The sequence below is a fragment of the Delphinus delphis genome, chromosome 2, assembly GCF_949987515.2.
Source record: "Delphinus delphis chromosome 2, mDelDel1.2, whole genome shotgun sequence".
Taxonomy (NCBI): Eukaryota; Metazoa; Chordata; class Mammalia; order Artiodactyla; family Delphinidae; genus Delphinus; species Delphinus delphis.
In genome coordinates, this window is record NC_082684.1 from 135,542,931 (window position 1) to 135,565,526 (window position 22,596).

At 38.1% G+C, this 22,596-nt stretch overlaps 1 protein-coding gene and 1 long non-coding RNA gene across 2 annotated transcripts in view; one reads left to right on the plus strand and one right to left on the minus strand.

Moving 5' to 3' along the window:
- Window positions 1-1,595: 1,595 nt before the first annotated feature.
- C2H15orf61 (chromosome 2 C15orf61 homolog) lies at window positions 1,596-6,854 on the minus strand. The gene is made up of 2 exons (XM_060003708.1): window positions 6,391-6,854; window positions 1,596-1,802 (listed from the first exon to the last, which is right to left on the minus strand). Exons 1-2 carry the CDS (start codon window positions 6,734-6,736, stop codon window positions 1,675-1,677), a joined length of 474 nt encoding a protein of 157 aa, XP_059859691.1. The 5' UTR covers window positions 6,737-6,854; the 3' UTR covers window positions 1,596-1,674.
- Window positions 6,855-6,965: 111 nt separating this feature from the next.
- Window positions 6,966-22,596, plus strand: part of LOC132419825 (uncharacterized) — a 94,490-nt gene continuing 78,859 nt past the window's right edge. Inside the window, exons 1-2 of the long non-coding RNA XR_009518252.1 lie at window positions 6,966-7,075; window positions 8,184-8,295. This is a non-coding gene — a long non-coding RNA (uncharacterized lncRNA). The remainder of the gene's footprint in view (window positions 7,076-8,183; window positions 8,296-22,596) is intronic.

Here is a 22,596-nt window from a genome sequence, read left to right on the forward strand (position 1 = left end):
TCAAACAGGCCAGTGTGAAAAGAAGTGCAACTCTACTGAAAAGCTGTTATTTATGGTCTGATAAAAACCATTTTATCAGCCTTGTGTTGGGACCAAACCTTTACAGCAAGTATTGACAAGATCAGGAGCAATGAATGAGCAGTATTTGACTTAAAACTTATGAGCTATAGTTATTTAACTTTGCCCATTACAGAGGAAATCAGTTCTAGCCTTCCTTGCAAAATGCTAATAGTCAGTTTTATTATTAATGAAGCTTAATGTAACACTATCTCCTTTGCGTAAGCCATTCACTTAACTAGTGTCAAGTATATTCTTCTGGACTAAATATATTGGCATAAGTACTTCTTTGATTAAAAGGTTATTTAGAATTGCTGTTAGACAAGTGAACACTACATATATTTGAAGAACAGTTCACTCTGTAGCTCACTTAAAATGACTACCTTTAACGAAGCCAGTTTGTGTCACTTCATTATTCCAGTGCTTTCACCTCAATCACTTCCACTCACCTTCCCTACTGATTTGCCAGAAGTAGGCACCCAAACGTTGGTTAGATTGAATTCTATAAAATATTTTGCTACAAAACTGTGTAAACGTTGCAGAGCATCAGCAACACATTAACATAAATGATATATAATGCATGTTTGTAATTATGGGAGAGATCATAAATCTTAAACACCCATTGGTTTAGAAATTAAATAGTTCTTAGTTCTCCCTAAATTACTCCAAATTTCTGAAATTTACCATTCGTCTGGGTTTTCTGTAACTACCCCCAAGGATAAATTTTTTTTAATGACTTTGCTTTAAAAAATGCAATTAACTTAATAAAATTCGAATGCAAAACCGCCATCAGGTCTTTAAAATTTCAGCCCACTTTCCATCGCCAATAAGTCTATGGATGGATACGTACCATTTCAGCTAGTTGCTTTTTTAAACAGTTACCAAATTTATTTTTTCTGGGTCTTTCTAGATTTTAATTGTTCTTACAGCTTTATTGGCATGCCATTTTAACTTTTAATCAGTCTTAATTTCATTCTTCTTGCTGCATTTACATTACCTAGAGTTGTTATTACATTTTTTAAAAAGTAGTATGGTATTGGATTCTTTAGGTAATAAGAAGTTTCAACATTACACCCACATCTCTCATACAGGTAAATGGCACAAGGGCTGTAATACATTTCCATTGAAAATCCTGACATTTGAATGGCTTAAATTTCAGATTGCAGTTAGAATTCTCATCAACTTTCGATTTGCCAATATTATATTATCTCTATCATATATCCTAAAATTCTCTACTTCTTTTCCCAATGTTAAAGATTTTTTCCCCTTCCTTGTGGGGTATCTATATTTTCAAAGAGTTGATTTAAATTGTTAATACATAACTACAGAATCTATAAGTTACAATCATTTTTTATCTCTAGTTTAACCTAGTTATAGGAAAAAATTCATATAAGCGTTATGTGTTTGTAGTTCCCATTGGCTAAACAGAGTATGCAATATATAACAATGTATTAATATGAAAAGCTTTGCCTCTTGAGGGCAATGATTCATCTTAAAGAACCAGACACCGTAGAAAGAAAAAGGTGTTTGCAAAGTTTTATTTTAAAGGATCAAAAATAAATATTGCACACACACATGAGAAAATCTACTGATATTTTCATCCTCCAGTGCATACTTTCAGTACATGGCACCTTCATCTTCTTTATTTAGAAAATAAACTGTTATTGGTCCATAACTGGTGTGCACAGTCTCTGTGACTCTAGCAAATAACCAGGAGCCAAGTCCATATAATAAAGTTGGAATACCTAGAAAACAAATGAATATGTTACTTGTGAAATCAATAGCTATTAATCATGTACTCATATATTTGTCATGGTATAAATCACATAGCACTCTTCAGCAACATCAAGAAATTATAAAGTTACAAAAATGAGTATACACTGACTCAATCTAAAAGGTCAATTTCATCTATGTTTGTGGAACATAGTAACAATCGTGTAAGCCTAGAGATTTAAAAAACTATAGATAAAGCTGATGTAAACTGTAATTCAAAGTACTTTACAAACATTAATTCATTACCTCCAAATAATTATGAAGTAATTCTATATTTTCACAAATAAGCAAACAGAGAAGTGTCATTAATTTAGTTGTAGATGCTCCTGATGATTGGCCTTGAGCTTAAATTACTAGGTCATCTTTATTGTGCTTTTAAGTTGGACAGTAATACCGATGGCTAAAATAATTTCTTGTACAACTTAAAAGAAACTGGGTCAAAAAGCTGTCTTCAAAATCTAAGGCAAAACCTAACTGTAAGAAAGATTTTAGTATAATAACAAACATGAGAAAGAAACAATCCCATTAATATTTTTACAACTGATTTGAAAATCTTGCTTCAACCTATTTGAAATAGGTACATAATAGACTGCAATAATATATTTCTTCTTTGGAATATTTCCATTTGTGATTAGTTGCCATTTGTGATACATGAAACTAAATATATACTAGCCAGAGATATGGATTAAGCACTCATATGCACATGACACTAAACTGGACACAAAGCAAACTTTCACAATTCCTATTTTTTGTAAGACACTTATTTAATCCATGACTATTATTAACATATTAAAAAACATATGTATAAAACCACAGGCACATGAATCAATAACAAATATTGTATAGTCTGCACAAATATTATTGTTCCTGGGTATGAGCTGGACAGAAAATAACAATTTTAAAGGAGAGCTGTGCAACTGGAAAATCACTTTCTTTCTAGATAAGAGGGAAATCAACACATGCTCAGGACTAATCATATTGTTAAATTTTTTTCTTATTTTTCTGCAAGAGTATATTTGCTGTGTTATGTTCTTTTTGAGTGTATAAGTTCATTGGACTACTTTGTGCTTATTCCCTGAAGCTGCATTCCAGCCACTGTGATGCCAGAGATTAATCAGGAGAAGCATCACTAGTTGGCAATGAGAGAGGCAAAAATGCCCATTCAGACTGGCGCCTCTCTATTTTTAGGAATATACTGGGTCACAGCTTGTTACTTTCACAGGGTTCCCTGGAATTCCTATGCAACTTTTCACAGTATATTGCCTTCTTTGCCTTGGTAATACCTCCCCCCAAATCTCTAAATGCCTCAAGGGAACGTCACAAAAAATTCACAAAAACTAGCATCATAAAGCTATTTATAAATCATTCAACCAAAAGGAAATAAAAAGGCAAGTAGGGCTTCCCTGGTGGCGCAGTGGTTGAGAGTCCGCCTGCCGATGCAGGGGACACGGGTTCGTGTCCCGGTCCGGGAAGATCCCACATGCCGCGGAGCGGCTGGGCCCGTGAACCACGGCCATTGAGCCTGCGCGTCCGGAGCCTGTGCTCCGCAACGGGAGAGGCCACAGCAGTGAGAGGCCCGCGTACCGCAAAAAAAAAAAAAAAAAAAAAAGGCAAGTAGTGGCGTGGAGTGGGGGAGTGGACAAGAGAACGAGAACAGGGCAGGCAGAAGCGAGTGAAGAGTAGAGGGAGCAGCTGAAATAAAAAATAAATTTAAAATATGGTATCACAACTTCAAAAGCTGAAAACAGAGTGAGAAAGAAAAACAGGCTCTAGAAATAATTATACATTTTCCAAATATACTGATAGTAAAATACATAAAATATGACTTTTAAACCAATGCTAAGGACTTACAGTTAAGAAATGGATGGTGACACTGAAAGTTTTGTTTTACAGTATTTATCACAGTTTTCAATTAAAATACTGATACTTTAAAAAAAAATCACACAAATGGTCAATATTTTTTCAGCTAAAATGGAGGACTGATCAAGGATTACTAACTTAATAACTACATTATCTCTTATTAAGAAACAACTAGGAACCATTATCATTCATGCTATTTGATAGGGGGTGGAGACGTAATGTAGGAGTCAGAAGTTCTCTAATTTTTTTTTTATCCTGTAGTCCACTTATTTAATGCAGTCAGGCTAATACACGAAATGGGAAGATTAGCCACATATATAATTTACACACTAAAAAACCCCATAATTTTCTTTACAGCACAAATGCTGTAAAGTCTGTACGGTTTGATGAAAAATTAAATTTTTTCCAGACTGTCTGAAACATATCATAACATCAAAATGAATGTGCAAGTCAGTTCTTTGCACAATAATTCATTTTGAGTCAGCTGAACAGTAGGTAAACCACTGTCAAATTAAGCACTTTAAAAAAATTAGAACTTTGTAGCAAGTCTCCAATTACCCATTCATTCCAATGGTAAACTGCTTTTCTTAAATCTCAATCTACTTCCCAGCAGGATACCCAGACTAGTAAACCATCAGTAAAATGTCAGCTTCCATTGAAAGGAAGGCAGAAGAGAAAGGGAACAAATGGGTAAAAGAGAAAGGGAACCAATGGGTAAAAGAGAAATCTTTATTATTTACAAAATGGAAAAATGAACTACTTTGATAATTACTAATTTGAAAGGAAAGAAGAAGAATAAAATTCTAAGTATTTTTAAATAGAATATGTACTTGATGATCCAGAGGGGCAACTGCACAACATAGAATAGGAAAAAAATCCTATTATCTAATTCCCTACCCTAAGACAAAAATACAATATTAACATTATCAAATTGGTTAATACTCTTAAAATAAAAAATCCAGAAAAAAATAACTCCCTTTATTAGTATAAGCTAATTTGTATTCAAGCATGCTTGTGCAAAAAGTTTTCCTTTTTGTTTAACTTAACTCTTATTCTCTTTTAAACAGAATTTTTAGAATTTTCAAAAGACCATTAAATCACTATTCAGCTTTCTCTTTCACATTAAAAAAAAAACTACAGCTGCTGTTTCTTTCTTCAAAAGGTTTTACTACTTTTCTGTGTGAGAATGCTCTGGGCATCCTATTTTTCTTTGGATTTCTTTCTACCTAAAAAGAGAAGCCCCTAATCATTAAGCTGGTCTTAAAGTGTTAGGTTTTAAATGGTGAAAACTTTTTTAAAAAAGGCATTGGGCTCACGGTTTACCTATAACCCTCCAGTTATGCTTTTCCTAACCTATTACTCTATATTTGGGAAGAATGATTTTTTTTTTGATTCTAAAAATGCTAAAATAAACATATTCTTCTTGAATCTAGTCATCACTCCAGTCTCTCCAAATAACTTTGAACTGAATTTTCTGAGTCACTACACTCCTCAACTTCTTTGCATCAACCTCAAAATTAGTAGGCATGCTCTATATAGTTCATCAGCCAAATCATAAGACATATTTTTTAAAGGATTACACATAGCTGAATAATCTTCTCCTTAATGGACTGAACCCAAGACAGTCCCAGTGGAGCAATGGCTCCAAAATCCCATGACTGCCATATGGGAGTTATTATAAGCAAAAATACACCTACCACATTTAAATTTAAGAAACTATCAGGCTATATAGTAATAGTGCAGCTGCATAGGCGTTTAGCTTTAATTCTGGTTCAAAAACCTGGTTGGGTAACGTGGGTCAGCTTGTACATCTAGATTCTGAATTACTGAAATATGGATTAATTTGATATCAGCTACATGAATAGGTTCCAAACATCCTGAGGCCTATTTTTCACTGACCTAGAAAATATAAAAGATGCACTCATGTCAACGTTCACGCCTCTTCGGTCATTAACCAAAAGATAATAAACATCCAGCAAGAGTTAACACTCTCAGAGTTAGAATATTCCATGAAAACATACCAATATTAAAGAGGTAGTCTTTTAAATATCTTTTAGGCCTAGCATCACTGGTGAAAATCTTTAGTGCTTTTAGTAAAACAAACTTGCTGGGGTTTCATATAAAGAGAACAAAGAAACTTCAAAAAAGTAGTTCCAGTTTTTATAATATGAACGCACCCACAAAGTGGTGTTCATGGGAACGAGTCCTGCCATGCAATTAGGCATTTTTAAAAAACTTAAGAGCCACTTTCCAGGGGCCTACACCCTTCTTCTCACTGCCCAATGTAGGGGTCCTTCTAGTTAAGAGCTGCAGGGTAGCGAGGATGGAATGCTCTCTCCCCGGGGTGATGCAGGGTGGTCCCTAAGTACAGGCATGTCGATAAGCCCCACTTTCCGGGGTACGATTCAGGAGCAACAACTTAGCCCTGACAGGCACCTGCCGGGCGGGGGAATACAGAAGCCCAGGGCCAGGGCCGGGTCTGGAAGGCTGCAGAGTGGGTGGGACGCCAACACTGGGCGAAGCGTGGCGAGCGCGTGCGCCCGGGCGAGCCTGCACGGGGCCGGGGCAGGTCTCCCAGGGCCGGCGCGGTCTGACCTAGGGCCGGGGGCTCGGCCTCGGAGCCAGAGCGTTTGTCAGCGTGCTTTGCAAACAGTGGGGCCATCGTCGGCGCGACATGCTTCACCGGCCCGGGCCACTCACCGAGGTTGATAACCTTGAGCGCCGTGAAGAACCGGTCCTGCCGGGCCAGGTCGTGCCAGGGGGCCTTGGAGCAGTGGTACTTGATGAAGGGGAAGCAGCCGGTGCGCAGGACGTGGTAGTTGGCGCCCTGCACAGGCCAGTTGAAGTGCGAGAGGCCGAACTGGTCGTTGCGGACGGCGCTGTAGGGCACGCAGAAGGAGGTCCAGTGCGGCAAGCGCCGCTGCAGCAGGTGGCGCGTCAGCACCTCCGAGGCGCGGGGCTTCGGGCGGGAGGCGGCGCCCAAGGCCCAGGGCCGGCACAGCAGCAGCCAGAGCACGGCCTCATGGGCCCTCCGCAGGGCCTCCATAACCGGCTTTGCCCGCGTCCCCCGCCCCCTGGCCGCCGTAGGGGCGCGCGCCGCTGGGGGCGGGGCCGAAGGAGCGCGAGCCCTCGCTCGCTCCTCGGGCGTGCGGCAGGTACGCCCAATGGGCTCCGCGCGAGTGTGCGAGACCCCCCCGCCCCCGGGCGCGGCGGCGCGTGCGCACAAAGGTCCCGCGGCTTCCTAGGGGGAGTGGAGCGGGGCGCGGGCTGGCAGTCGGAGGCACTCTCGCTGAGGAGATAGTGAAAACAAGACCGAGGACCTCGTGAACTCATTAATAACCCTGAGGAGGGTTGAGGGCGGGCTTCGCGAGTATTATCAGTTTAGGTAAGAGGAAAATTAAGCTTTAAAACAATTAAATAACTTAACCACCCTACTGAGTGGCAAAACTCACACCCGTATCTCTCTTCCAAGCCGCAGGCTCAAGTGCAATCCTTGGTTGGTGGTGTTGAGGAAACCCTTGAGAAGGTGTCCTCAGGGAAGCGAGTTAAAAGTCAAGTCCCCAGATTTGTAGTGGCTGGTAAAGTCGGGGAGCACTTTTGTATTCAGATCCCCGCTGTCGTGTTGTTTAAAATAAGTCCCAGATATCTCAACAGAAAAAGTTTATTTCTTAGAAAGTCCTACGTCTCTTCATGCAGTGTGCACCACCACCTCCTTCCTAAGAGTCTGGTGAACGCCAGGCCAGGAGTCTTTTAGTTTTAAACCTTAATCCTGTCACTCATTATCAAATCTCGTACTTTAGGAAAACCTTTTCTCAAATTTTGCAGCCTCTTGAGGTAATAACTTACATACATCTGCTTTCTAAAGAAGCATTTCCTCTTACATGTCCTAAATTCATGTTTGGAGAAACGATACATAAATAAGATGTGTTTGGAAAGTACTGTATGTAAATGAGACACGTGTAAACACCATATAACAGTTGCTGTTATTGTTGTTGAAGACTCATGTAGGATATGAGTAGGATAGTGTAGGAGAATGTAGGATAGTGTAGCTAGCTCTTACATTCTCCAGTTTTTATTGATTCCTACAACAAGCAATGATTGAGCACCCATAACCATGTGCCAAATCTTGTAGGGTTAAGTCATTTCAGGAGCCTTGTAGTCATGCAAATAATTTAAACTTTATAGGATTCCCTATTAAATTTTGAAAGATTTTAGGGGGAAGCACGATGTAGTTAGATTTGCGCAGAAATGGCTGAAGGGAGGCTAAGACAAGTCAGGGAGGTGATTCAATACTGTGATTTCAAATTAAATTTTTAAAAGCACTGGAGTCCTTTTTCAAACAAAATCTGTCATAGAACCCCAACCTATGAAAACTTGTGTTTTATTACTAAACATTTATAAGTGCAAAAACTTAACATTAAAGTTAAGTTTTTAAAATGAGTCTAGTTTGTTATTGTCTTGGGTTTTTATTTTGCTTGTTTTGTTTTTAGCAGAAAAGGAATTTATTGGAAGGAAATTGGATAGCTAAAATAATAAATAGGACGTCTGCAGAACCAAGCTTAGCAATGGGAAGGAATCAAGAGAGACTGGCCGGCAAAGACGTAGGTAAGACCAACAGGAATTAGTATGGTTGGGATGCCGTGGCTGGCCCCATGCCACTGGACTCTTGACCCTGCGGGATTTTTTTGTTTGCTTGGCTTTGTTTTCCTTTAATCTTTTTTTTTTAAGTTGATTTTTTTTTCCTTAATTTTTTGGCTGCGTCAGGTCTTAGTTGCGGCACGTGAGATCTTTTTGTTGCGGCACGTGGGCTTCTCTCTAGTTATGGCCGTGTGGGTTTTCTCTTTCTAGTTGAGGCGTGTGGGCTCCAGAGCGCAGGGGCTCTGTAGTTTGCAGCCCGCGGGCTCTCTCATTGAGGCATGCGAGCTCAGTAGTTGTGGCATGCGGTATTAGTTGCTCCTGCGGCATGTGGGATCTTAGTTCCCCGACCAGGGATCAAACCCGTGTCCCCTGCATTGGAAGATGGATTCTTTACCACTGGACCACCAGGGAAGTCCCGATCCTGCTGTTTCACGCTCAAAAATTTTTGAAGTTGGGGGCTATTGACAACAGTTGCTGCTATAGCAGCCTCAGAACAGTTTATTTCTTATTCCTTTGTTTTGGTTGCATACTATCAAGAAAATCCTGATCCCTTCGGAGAAGTAGATACAGATAAGAGTGGTTTTTAAGTGATTCATCTTGAAATCTTGGGCGTGTGCTTCAGTTAGAGATGGCAGGAGGAGATTAATTCTGAGATCTACACTGAAATGACTTAACCTCAAATTAATGCATGGGCAGTTTGCAATATGTTAAAAAAATTGACATTATCTCTCCTTTGGCAATATAAAAATCTATTTTTTAAAAAATGAAATTTGAATCAAACGTGGGGAACCTCTGAATTCTGTCTGAGAAGCCCTAGGTTCTGTAGCATATAATGTAAAACTACTGATAAAGAGAAGCAGATATTTACATAGGTTTCACTGCGTTGTCTCATGAAGGCTTGGGAAAAGGCTGAAGGATTTCTGTTGCAAGACCCTGTCTTGGAAAAACCTCAGCAGTGATGAGGGTTCCTCTAATCCAAGGCTCTTTGATTATCTCTCTTTTCTATTCTAAGGTAGGAAGTTCTTCCAAAGATTTCTGATAGATGTTGGACCACACCCAGGTTTTCAAGAGTGTTTGAATGAAATATTACCCTAACCTAAAGATACAGAGCTGGAGAACATGACATCTAGATATCTCTTCTAACTTTAAGATTTTATGGTACTCCTTCCATAGTTGAAATAAAATAATTTCTCAAAAAACCTACAACTCAGATCAGATGCTTGATTTTCTTTTCAGTTCTAATTCTTCATGGTCATGAAACAAAGGGGCTTAGAAGTTGGCATTCAAAAGCCTGAGTCAATGTTCAAAAATATTGTGTCCAGTAATTAAGAATTAAATGCATTAAATACACGAATACTTAGTTTTCCACAAAGCATGGAGAAATGGCGTATCCCTTAGAAAGCCCTTAAAAATAGCTATCAATAGTGCTACCGTGTACAGCTTTTAACATGTGCATGGGTGTATCATGCTGCTCCTAGAAAGAAGGGAATTTGTTTTGGTTTTGTTTAAAGGCACCTAGGACCTTGTAGATGTTCAGAACATGTTAAAAATGAGTTCTACAGAGTTGATAGTTTGGAATATATTAAAATTAAAAATTTCTGTTCATTAAAAGGCACTATTAAGAGAGTGAAAATGTAATCCAAAGAGTGGGAGAAATATCTGTAATACATATATCTGACAAAGCATTTGGTATCTAGAACAAATCATTAAAAAAATAATCCAATAGAAAGGTGGACAAAATATTTGAATGGACTCTTCACAAAGGAGAACATCCAGATGTTTAATAATGTGAAAAAGTGCTTCGTTTCACTAATCATATGAGAAATGAGAATTAAAATATATATTACCTTACATATTACACACCCACTAGAGTGGCTAAATTAGAAAAGATAGAAAGTATTAAGCGTTGGTGAGGATATGCAGCAGTCAGAACTTTTATGCATCGCTGGCAACCACTTTGGAAAATTTTTTGGCAGTTTAAATTAAAGCTGTATACATGCATACCTTATGACCCAGCCATACCACTCGTAGGTATATATTTATATTAGTGTGCTCAGGCTGCCATAACAAAATGCCACAGACTGCGTTTAGCCACAGAAATTTCTTACAGTTCTGGGGACTGGGGTGTCCAAGATCAGGTGCCAGCCAGTTGGGTTCCTGGAGAGAGTTCTCTTCTTGGCTTGTATTTTCTTCTTACTGTATCCTCCCATGGTAGACAGAGCGAGCTCTGTGTCTGACTCTTTCTTTTCTAATGAGGGCACTAGCCCTATTATGAGTCCCACCTTTAGGACTTCATTTAACCCCTATCACCTCCTCCTGCATGAGGCCCTATCACCAAATACAGTCACTTTGGGTATTAGGGCTTCAGCATATTCAGCATATTTTGAGGGGGCACAAACATTCAGTCCTTAGCAATTCCCAACAGAAATTGCGTGCATATGTTTTTCAAAAGACATGTACTAGAATATTCATAGCAGCACTACTCATATTTGTAATACTTAACCAGGAAATTACTCAAATGCCTAGCAGTAGTAGAGCATATACACAAATTGTGGCATATTCACACAATGGAATACTACAGCAACAAGAAAGAATGCTCTACAGTCGCACACAACATGCATGGATCTCACAAACATGAGGAAGAGTGGAAGAATGCAGACACTAAAGAACTTACTGTACGATTTCATTTACATAAAGTATAGAAACTGGCCTAAACTCATCTATGCTGTTAGAAGGGGGATAGCAATCACTCTTGGAGTGGAGAGGCAGTTACTAGGAGGAGTATGAGGTGACTTCTGCGGGACTGGGATTATTCTCTGTTTTTCAAAACATTCTTTTATTTCTATACTTTTTTTAAAAGCAATTTTTTAAGAGTGGTTTTAGACTCACAGAAAAATTAAGAGGAAGGTACAGATATTTCTCATGAATCCCCTGCCCCACACATGCATAGCCTCCCCCATTATCAGCATCCCCCACCAGAGTGGTACATTAGTTATAATTGATGAACCTATGGATTATTCTCTTTCTTGATCTAGATTCTAGTTAAATGGGTGTATTCAGTTTGTAAAGTACTGAATACAGATGATATGTGCCCTTTTCTGCATGTATATTATACTTCAGTAAAAAGTTTGAAAAAAACAATGAGTTCTGCAGATAGTATTACATAATAACACATCCTGTTATTCACGTTTATTAAGAAATATGTATAGAGAACATATATAGTGGACATGACCGAAACATGACCTTGTACATATATAGCATCTTTTTTCTCATGTTGTTTTGACAACCTTACTGTGAGATCCTGATTTGCTCACATATTTCTAATAGTGTGATTTAAAAGAAAATAGGGTAGGCATGGGGATTTTAATTCACTGCTATTCTCAGGAGAATTAAGGGCAAGATACTAGGTGCATATGTCAGCATGTTGGTAAAAGATAAAGGAATTATTTAAAAGGGATAGAAATATTTACACTTAGGATTTCATTTACAATTTCCAGTTTGAAGCTTTAGGATTTTTGGTTCAAGAAAAGGAGGACCATGGAGTTGCTGCTGCCCCAATTCATATTCCAGCATGTTTTAGAACTTAAAAACAGATACTTCAAAGAACCACCATCCTGAGTCTCCTAGGAACCCAAATCTACTTAATGGCTCAGTGCCCTCTAAGCCCAGCTCAGCACCAGAGGAAGTGGCATGAGTTCCCCCTATAGCTGGAAGAATGCTCCTTCGTTCTCCCTATTCTCATCAGTGGCAAACAGTGCTTGTTGCTCCATTCCTGTATCCTTGTGTGTGCCCTGGCAAGGACAATATACATTGGCTTTATGCAAAATTATCCTCATAGAAGTACTGGGTTATGGCAGGAGTTATTAGGAAAGGAAGGAACTGCTGTATTCTTATCTAGATCTTTTTGAGTCCTTCTGTGGAACTGATTGATGTTCTGAAAGCCCCCAGGCAGTCGGCTGGCAGCTGGGGCTGCTGTTACAAAGAGTGGCAAGAAGAATTACTCTGGTAAAACATTTTATTGTGAACAAAGTGGGTACAGAAATCTCATCCAAAAGCATCTTGTGTCTAAAGTACTCTCAAGTTCTCCCCTCCACTGGAATGTAAACTTTCTAAGGCCAGAGGTTTATGTCTGTTTTATTAACCTTTGTGATCCCAGCACCTAGTAACTTGGCATATGGTAGGTACTCTATTTGTTGAATAAGTGGGAAAAAAAGTGGGTAAAGTGAGTACAATTAGTGTGTTTGAGGGATGTTGAAGAAAGGAAATCATAATATTCAGGGTCAGTGGTTTTAATTTTAATTTTGATAGCTGGAGAAATTAAACTACAGAATAGGAAAGAAACTTATCCAAGATCATATACCAGAAACAAGAATCAAAATTCTGGCCTCCCAGCTTTCAGTGAGCTTTTCATTAGGAAATATTTCTATGCTATTCTGACATGGATGCTAGAATCCAGTAGCAAGGAGACATATTTGTGACTTTTTGAAACCAGCTAATGATTTATGCTGGTAGATAACACAATCCATTTCCTGGGCATGTTTTCAATGTTACAATCTTAATAATATGTAGTCAGTGTTTGGGGAAAGCATTTGAAAACATGGCCAAGTAAATTCACCTTGTCATATGGGTCATAATTATGGTCTCAGCTTCATAAAGTGAGCCTTGTTTTACTAACAGATTCATTCATGAATAGCATACAACATTTTTGTAGCAGAAATTATATTTTCATATCAAATTCCTAAGATATTTTGGCTTTGCTGCTGATCTTCAACCGACAGTGACTCTTAGCACTTTAGCTGTGAGTCTTTATGCCCCCTCCCCAGTCTCACTGTCAAGTAGTTAATGATCTATAAACAAATACTGAGATGCCCTAAGGGGGCTCTCCATTTAAAGGGGCCTTTAATCATTTTATAATAGAAATACAGTAGTCCACCCGCTGATTTATGATTTGTCAGTTTTAGTTTTTGAAGTGGCATTCCACTGGTATTTTCAGATGGGACAGTTTTTTAATTTACTGTACAAAAGCATTACACTTTATCCAGTTTTTCCCTTCAGAAGAAAACTTGAAAAATGTGAATCTGGGCTTCCCTGGTGGCTCAGTGGTTGAGAGTCCGCCTGCCGACTCAGGGGACGTGGGTTCGTGCCCCAGTCCGGGAGGATCCCACATGCCGCGGAGCGGCTGGGCTCGTGAGCCATGGCCGCTGAGCCTGCGCGTCCGGAGCCTGTGCCCCGCAACGGGAGAGGCCACAGCAGTGAGAGGCCCACGTACCGCAAAAAAAAAAAAAAATGTGAATCTACATTTGCAGTTTCCATTGTAAGAAATAACTTTTCTTACAATGGGCCCCCTGCATTGGGAGCACGGAGTCTTAACCACTGTGCCACCAGGGAAGTCCCCCAAATTCACCAATTTTGATAAGTTGTTTTTAAATGCATGCTGATACGACAGCTGTCACAATACAGTCTAACAAAATGGTTTCAAATGAAGTTAAAGACAACAAGGCGCTATTAGAGCCATCTTATGAAAAAACCCCAAACGAACATGTTGGCCAACGCAGTGCATTGATAGGACTCAAAACCCCATGTTTGACCATAGTTAAAAAGAGCCATCTGATGCTAGACTCAAATGTAAAAGTTGCTGACACAATTTAACATCCTTTAGATGTTACCCAATTAGTAAGGAGACAGGAAATAGCATTCTAGATCCAAACTGTGGCCCATCTAGCCCAGGACTCTGTCTGGCTCAAGGGAAATTTGGGGACATACATTATGACTCTCAAAAAAAAAAGATTTTTCACAACAGAATCACTTGCAAAATTTGTTGTAAAACAACTATTTCTATGCATATTGAAAGTACTTTTATCTTTAAAACTGAAAGGCATGCAATAAGGAGTCATAAGGAGTTTGGATACCACCACCAACTATCCCAACTCTAAGCAAGTTATCAAGCTCTAAAACTTGGATTTTATTCGGGGAACCTGAACGAAGAGTATGTAGGAATTCTTTGGACTGCTTTTACAGGTCTAAAATTTTATTCACATTAAAAAGTTTAGTTTTGAGAACTCGGTTTTTAATGGAGAGTGAATCTGGCCATAGTTTGGACACGTATGAGAAATGCTGCTGCTGTGGGTAATAGGCACATTTAGTCCAAGCCAGCACTTCAGTGAACCACATCTGTGGTTCAGCTCTTTCTTTTTATTCCTTCTTGCTATTTCGAACAAAGTAAGATGTTAAAGCTAACTACATGCTCTATTAATTATATGAAGGTGAACTTGAGTCATATTTGTTACTGAAGATGATTAATAATTACCAGTTCTGCACATGTTTCTAGTGCATTTCAGTAAATAAACAGGGTACATTGTTGGGTAGTAATTGATTAATTAGCACATTCATCCTACACAGCTCGATGGTCTAAGGATGCTGAGTTTGAGATATTGCTCATAATTATTGCAAGAAACAAATCTGTTCCATTTCTCAGTTTATTCTTCTGTATGCTGAGATTTTTTTTTTTCTAAATCGAATGTTTAATGGTTCAAAACCTTATAGGTTTTATTCAGATAAATCAACTCATGAAAAATTGCTAGTCATAATCTCAGAATCTTTTTTTTGTGTGAACTAGGGTGAAAACTTTTACAAGGCTAATTTTAACATTAGATCTTGCTGTTAAACTGGATCAAACACTGTAAATATAGGGCACTTTCCCACCATGCAGGAAATGCTCATTGAGCACCTATGCACAACAGGGGCTCTGGAATCTCATTTGTTTCCCAACCACATCAAATAAGCTCGGGATTGCAAGTGTCATCGGGTTGGCACTTCGCAGCACCAAGCAAATATACTGTGTAATCTTCAGAGAAGTGCAACAGCATGTATTGGTCACCATTTTAACTATGCAGCAATTCAGGATTTTTTTTTTCTAATTTATTGACCCAGCATGTGGTTGAGAGAGAGTGTAGTTGAGAGAGCCTTGGACAGGGAGTCAGGAGTCCTGGGTTCTACTACTCTATCTGTATTTTTTCTTGAAGAAGCTTTGTGACTCTGGGCATATCATTACTCCCTTCTCTAAGCATGGATCACTCATCTGTAAAATGAAGGCTTCAACCAGGGGTGATGAGGTACAGTGAGGAGCCCAGACTGAAGAGATAGATAGACCTACATTTGAATCTGGACTCCCTATTTCTGTTTTTTATGATTTTAGGGAAATTACGTAACCTCTCTGAGTTTCTGCTCTGTTTGCTTGAGTTTATTGTAAGGACCAAATGATATATGCAAATAGTTTGTGAACTATAAATTACCATGTGAATATAAGGCATTGTTAATATTATTAACTATCTTAACTGGTTGTCATTAACATGATATGTGGAAGGATGCGTCGAAATGCCCATGTGCTGGTCTAACAATAGAGGATCAGTAACATCCTTATGCCGTTATTAAAATGGCATTGGGTAAGAATTTCTGATGTGTCTTCATAATTTATTGCTAAGTGAAAAACACAGTCTGCAAAACAGTATGTCTGATATAATCCTATTTAAAAAATTATGTACACAAAGATATAATAGAACTCAATATATATGTGATAATAGAACAAATTATATATATATATATATATAAATTGAGTGACTCTTTCTACCGATAGGTACTATTCTAGGAGCTGGGCTATATCTTTATACTTACAGTCCTTTGGGTGAGACAGATAATTAAAAAATAGGCAAATCTATTATGTAATATCACATATTGTTAAGTGCTTTGGAGAAAAATAAAGGAGGGTAAGGTGTTAGAGAATAAGGGAGTGCTAATTAGGAAGGGTGGTCAGGAAGGGCCCCTCTGGTCTACTGACAGTTGAGCAGAGACTGAATGCAGTGAGTGAGCCCCAGAAATTTCTGGGAGAAGAGTGTGCCAGGCAGAAGTTAGCAATGTAGAGGCCCTAGGCAGGAGTAATAGCAGATACACCCCAAATCCTTAACCGTAGTTAATCTCCAGGTGGTGAAATAATTTTTGATTTTTTAGTTTATTCCCTGTGCTTTTCTGTTTTTCAAAAGGTTTTTGTTTTGTTTTGTTCTACTTATTCGTTTTTTTGAAGAAGCTATGTGATCCTATTTTTTTTTAATCATGAGTATGTGTTTTTGTAATTAGAAAAATTAAAATCCAGATATACTGAAAGACAAAGTCATCTTAAGAAAAATGCTCATAAGTACTTTTAAAAGCTTACATCATCTATAATTTTCTGTTTTCATGGTTTTAGTGCCAAGAATCTATAAGCTGGTAGTGAGAATGAAGGAAGCAAAGGGATTTCTGCCCTGGCAATGAAATTTAAAGAAGTGTTTTAGCTATAACAATTAGTGTGGACTTTATGGAGGGATATAGAATCATCCTACTTTCAGCTCCCTGTTCAGGCCTTGTTGCAGGGATGTCAGAGTACTTCGGAGAAAGGTAGTGCCTGCCCACTTTTAGATGTGGCCCAGGAAACAGTGCATTTTGGGAGGTGTTTAAAAATATAGGATTAAAGCTGCCCATTTATGCAGCCTGAGGGAGGACATCTGCTACATAGCAAACTGGAATGTTACAAAATACATCTTCCATCTCTTTTTGAGTCCAGGTACAAATTAAAGTTCAGAGATAGAACTCTAGCTATTCATCCTGCACAGAAAAGCAGATATGAAAAGAAGACATGCTCTGGTTTATACAGGGACATTTAAAGCTTTTATTCACATTTCAATCCCATCTATTTTCACTACGATCTTCTAGTTACAGGAGGTACTCATTATATCAGTTTAGATAAAAATGTTTTCAAAAAAAAATGTTTCCATTACTTTAGGTGATTTGCAGTACCTAAGAGTTCAGTGCAAGAAAGTGAAAAACCCCCAAAATGAAAGACATGATTCCAGTCTAAAGAGCATGTTTGGCTTGCTACTATTTTGTCAAAAAAATTTCCTCCAAGAGAAAGCCATTGGCATTGCAAAGAACTATTTTAAATTATAAAATACGTTGTAACGATTTAAAATCACATCCCTTTTTTAAACTTCTTTTTAAAAATTTATTATTATTTATTTTCTTTTATTATTTTTTTGGCTGCATCTGGTCTTAGTTGCAGCATGTGGAATCTTCGTTGCAGCATGTGGAATCTTTGTTGCGGCATGCGGGATCTTTCCTTGCGACCCACAGTCTCTTTGTTACCGTGCTTGGGCTTCTCTCTAGTTGTGGCATGCAGGCTTCAGAGTGCGTGGGCTCTGTAGTTTGTGGCACGTGGGCTCTCTCATTGAGGCGTGAGAGCTCAATAGTTGTGGCTTGCAGGCTTAGTTGCCCCGAGGCATGTGCGATCTTAGTTCCCCTACCAGGGATCGAATCCATGTCCCCTGCGTTGGAAAGCGGATTCTTTACCACTGGACCATCAGGGAAGTCCCAAAATCACATCCCTTTTCGATGGTAGATGGGGAAACTTAAGAAGCTGAACTAAGTTGCAAAATCCTTTCATCCATTATTTCCAGTAGGTGGAAGAGAAAGCTAGAAGAAAAAAATCACCTTCTTGTGTGATACATCAAATGTTGCCCTTTTAATACTTTGATGATGGTGGCATAGAATCATAGAACATTAGAGCTAGGATTAAGCTTAAATATCAGTTCCACTTTCTTATTTTACATGCCAGAAAACCGAGAACTACAGAGGAGAAATTATTGTCCATTAAGGAAAGAACTGGAACTGAAACTCATTAAGACAGTTAAATCTAAAGCAGATGTTATATATATATTCCATATGTATTTAGAATAACTACAAATGCCACCTAATCACTATCTGTCCCTCCAAACCCTTGCAGATGGCAGAAGCATTCACCCTTTTATGCATCTCTGTTTACATGAGTAGGTATCACACTAAAGTCATGGTCTGAATTCTAGAATACTAAGGGTATTAAGCTTAGAATACCCTACCATGGTGCTAGGGAACAGGCCATTACTGTCTGGTGACAGCTTTGGGAACTTGGAGCAGGAAGGTGGTTATGATATTCCCAGGCCATGTCCCTAAGTTCATTATCACTTTGGATAGCAGAACTCACAATGAAGAAATTCATATTTTGCTTTCCCAACCTCCCCCAAATTAAGTTTTTGTTTCACTTGCTCCAGTAATTAAAAACAGGTTCATTACAAGACAGAAAATACAGAAAGAAAAAAATCCCATTAAGGGATTACAGTCTTGTGTGTATGCTTGTGTGTGTGTGTGTGTGTGTGTGTGTGTGTGTGTACATATATGTACACATTTTTAAAAAGTCATAATTTGGAGTCATAGTTTTCATGCTGTTTTAAAATATGCTTCTTTAATTCATAATAATTAAATATCATTTCATTTACTTCTAATGTAACATATTCTCCTAATACATGATTTTTTAAAAACAGTTTTTTGAGGTATAATTGACATTCAAACACTGCCCTTACTTAAGGTGTACAACTTGATAAGTTTTGACATCCAAGAGGCCATTTTCACGATCAATATAGTGAAGCCCCAGAATTTCCTTCTGCCCCTTTGTAATCCTGCTCTTCCCCTTCCCTACTCTCCCACTTCCCACCCCTAAGCACTGTTGATCTGCTTTTTGTCACTGTAGTTTGTATTTCCTAGAATGCTATGTAAATGGATATGTACTTTTTTTTTTTTTTTTTTTTTTTTGCGGTACGCGGGCCTCTCACTGTTGTGGCCTCTCCCGTTGCGGAGCACAGGCTCCGGACGCGCAGGCTCAGCGGCCATGGCTCACGGGCTCAGCCGCTCCGCGGCCTGTGGGATCTTCCCGGACCGGGGCACGAACCCGTGTCCCCTGCATCAGCAGGCGGACTTTTAACCACTGCGCCACCAGGGAAGCCCGATATGTACTTTTTTAATCTAAATATTTTCATTCAGCATAATTATATTGACTCATCCATGTCTTTGAGTTTATCAACAGTTCACTCCTTCTCATTGCTAAGTAGTATTCCATTGTAGCATATCCCACAATTTGTTTATCCATCCACCTGTTGATGGATGTTTGGATTTTTTCCAGTTTTGGGCTGTTACAAATAAAGCTGCTGTGAACATTCATGTACAAGTCTTTGTATATGCTTTCTTTTCTCTTGGGTAAATAAGTAGGAGTGGAATGGCTGGATCATATATTAAATGTAGGAATGATTTTTTTAATGGCTGTACAGAGGTCCTTTATATAGCTATTCATAATTTTTAAGCAATACTCTATTGTTGAACATTTAGACCTTTCTGATTTTTCACTATTGTTGCAAATGATACATAATTTTTTGCTTAGGAAGGTGGCTACAGATATTCAACTTGAGAAAAAAACAAAACAACACCCAAGATAATGAGTAGAAAGGCATTGTGAAGGAAACCTAGATAAAGAGAATGTTGTTAGATAATTTTGAGTTTTTCAGTGATTGCAAAGTAAGTATTTTGTGTCCTTTTCTGGGAAGCAAAGTGACGCGAGTCTGTAAATGAACCAAAATTTGAATTTAAATTTGAAGTTTATTTTGCTGTTTTGTTGTCAAGTTTATGGAACCATGATTTCATCATAACATTCCTTATGAGGCAACTGCAATAAACTTAGGTGTGGCCTTTTGTTTCTGGGAGCTATAATTAGCCATCTGGTATATGTTTTAACATTTTGTTAAATAAAAAAATCTTAAAATGTTGCATTTTACTCATTTCTCTTTTTGTCCATACATACATACACTCACACATATATATATAATATATATAGTGACAAATGTGGAAGTGAACCAAAATGTTTACAAGAATGGAAAAGAAATGCTTGGGGGGAAAACCACCATCATAAAACGCCCCCAAACCAAAAAACACTTACACATAGATGCCAAAGCTATATTTTTCCGTGCTACCTTTAGGGTCTTCTTATAACAAAACAAAAGTTGTTTTTACCAACAGATTTTTAAACAGCAGGGACATGCTTATTATTTACTGTTTTGGTATCTTTCCCTCACTTACATAAATACCCCAGAAACTAGCAGTTTAAAACTAATAAAGCCAGGCCCTTCCATCAAGTGCAATAAATTTTCACCACCATGAGTTAGACTGTTTGTTAGAGTGAAAAATAAACCTGTATATGTGGTTATGAAAGGGCTTTCTTAGAAAGTGTATAATCACATTTCAAAGTTAGAACTTCCAATACTACTTAAACATTTATGCAGAGTGATTCATCTTTGAAAGACTTTCCCAACATTGGCTAATTAATCTCTACGGCTTCCCTAAGGAGCAGGTATTAACTATCTGCCATTTTTCTAGTTAGAAAATTGAGGAAGGTATGGCCATCTCAGAGAGAGGGAGGATTGGGGAGACAAGTTTCCAGCCCTTACTATTCTGTGACTCTTTGGAATGTAACTCCTAACAGAATGCATCAGTTTTCTATTCCACATTGATGAAATCATTAATAAAACAAAGATGGAAATAGCAGCTCAGTCTGCCTCAGGCTTTTAGATACAGTCCTTACCCTCCTGAGGCACACCTTTTGGAAAGAATGGAATACAGAAAAGATACGAAGAGCCACAGCACATTCATTACATCCGCACTTGCAATGGATTAGACCAAACTTCTTCCAAGGAGAAAGGCAAAGTCAGATGCTTCCTCCCTCCCTGCAACCTCTACCCTCACATTATCCTGGCAACATAATTTCTAGTTTTCCAAATAAGATTTACTGTGATTAGCACATTTGAAGAGTTGAACAAATTTGCTATGCACATTAAAGCCAGAGGAACAGTAAAATAAAACTAATGAACATTTATACTTTTGGAAATATAATTAATGTATGCTTGAGAAATGCTGAAAGATAAACATTTAAATGTTAAAATACTTATCACCTTCCCCACAGGGACAGTGTTGGGAATTAATGAGATAACAAATGTAAAGTGCTTTGAGCTCTTTAGAAGAAAGGTGCCAGATGCATACAAATGATTAATTGTTAAAGCTATCAGATGATTACTAATATATTACTTAGGATAAAATACCTATTTTTATACTTGAAAAATAGGATGCTTGCAATTCTTAGGATGATATAGCTGAAGTAATGCTCCCCAAACTCCTCCCAGGTTACTCTACATCCTGTTGGAAGTCCTTTCTTAACCTTACCCAGTTTCTTGACCTAATACCCATCTTTCGAGTGAAACAATGGGGCATGATTTCCCAGCTTTCAAACTCTTCTGCATGTTCCCATCATCAGTCCTCCACCAAAGTCTTACAGATCCATCACCACAGGAGAATTCCACTGATGCCACTTTCTCTTCTGATTTCTTTGATCATGCAGTTGTGATGCCTCACAATGCAGTCAGCTGCCCAAGTTTATGTTATTAGCAGGAAGCATGTGTAAGTTAAACCGTCCTTCTGTACTTTAAGCAACACACTAGAATTTGTTATAAAAGAGTAAGTCCCTTGCCTGATCTGGGACAAGTGACACTGAACTGTCTACTTTATACAATATGCTAGAATTTGTGTTAAACTAGTTTAAATCCCAAGTAGACACTGAACTGTCTACTTTATACAATATGCTAGAATTTGTGTTAAACTAGTTTAAATCCCAAATTTCATTTAGCTTGAGACATGGGGTGAGATACCCTCACTAAATCTCAGTTTTCTTGTATGTAAAGTGAGGACAGTTGTAGTATTTTCCCACATGGTGTTGTTGGAAAGATGCAATTAAAAAAATGTATCTAAAGCTTCTAGTACAGTACACACCTAGCCAATAATAAGTGTTCAATAAAAGGTAAATGTAAGTAGGTAGTGGAAGGTAGTTAAGTAGAAAGCACAATTTGCCACTGAATATCATTTATTTGCTTTCTTTAAAATCAAGTTAAAATAGGTAATATGTAAAGGAAGATAATTATCATCATCCAATAATGTGCTCCTAAATGGTTAGTAGAGTTTGCTTCTCAAACCATCACAAACATTCAATATTAAACAATGGGTCATTTCTCATACAAAGATAGCTCTACTGTTAAACGTATGCTTCCCCGAAACTTCCCGGAAAAATGGCACATCATTTTCAAAAATCCTCTTATGAACAAAGATTTCAGTTTCCCATTTAGAATAGTAAAAGCTCAGTAACTTATATTGATTAATTTATGTTTAGGATACATTGTACACATATACATGATTTGTTTTTCAAACTTACCTTAGTTTACCAATAGCACAGTATCTTTGCTATTCATATGTGCTAAAAGATAATGGACTATGCTTCTTTTCAAATGTTCTGTAATTAAAACATTTCACTAATTTAATCTGGTCCTCTGGCTTCTTTCA

Bases quoted from the DNA above. Each gene is read 5' to 3' on its own strand.
- C2H15orf61 (XM_060003708.1), bottom strand. From the start codon at position 6,736: ATGGAGGCCCTGCGGAGGGCCCATGAGGCCGTGCTCTGGCTGCTGCTG. The intron at 1,803-6,390 runs GTGAGTGGCCCG...TTTGTTTTCTAG, and splicing joins GCTCAAGGTTATCAACCTCG to GTATTCCAACTTTATTATAT.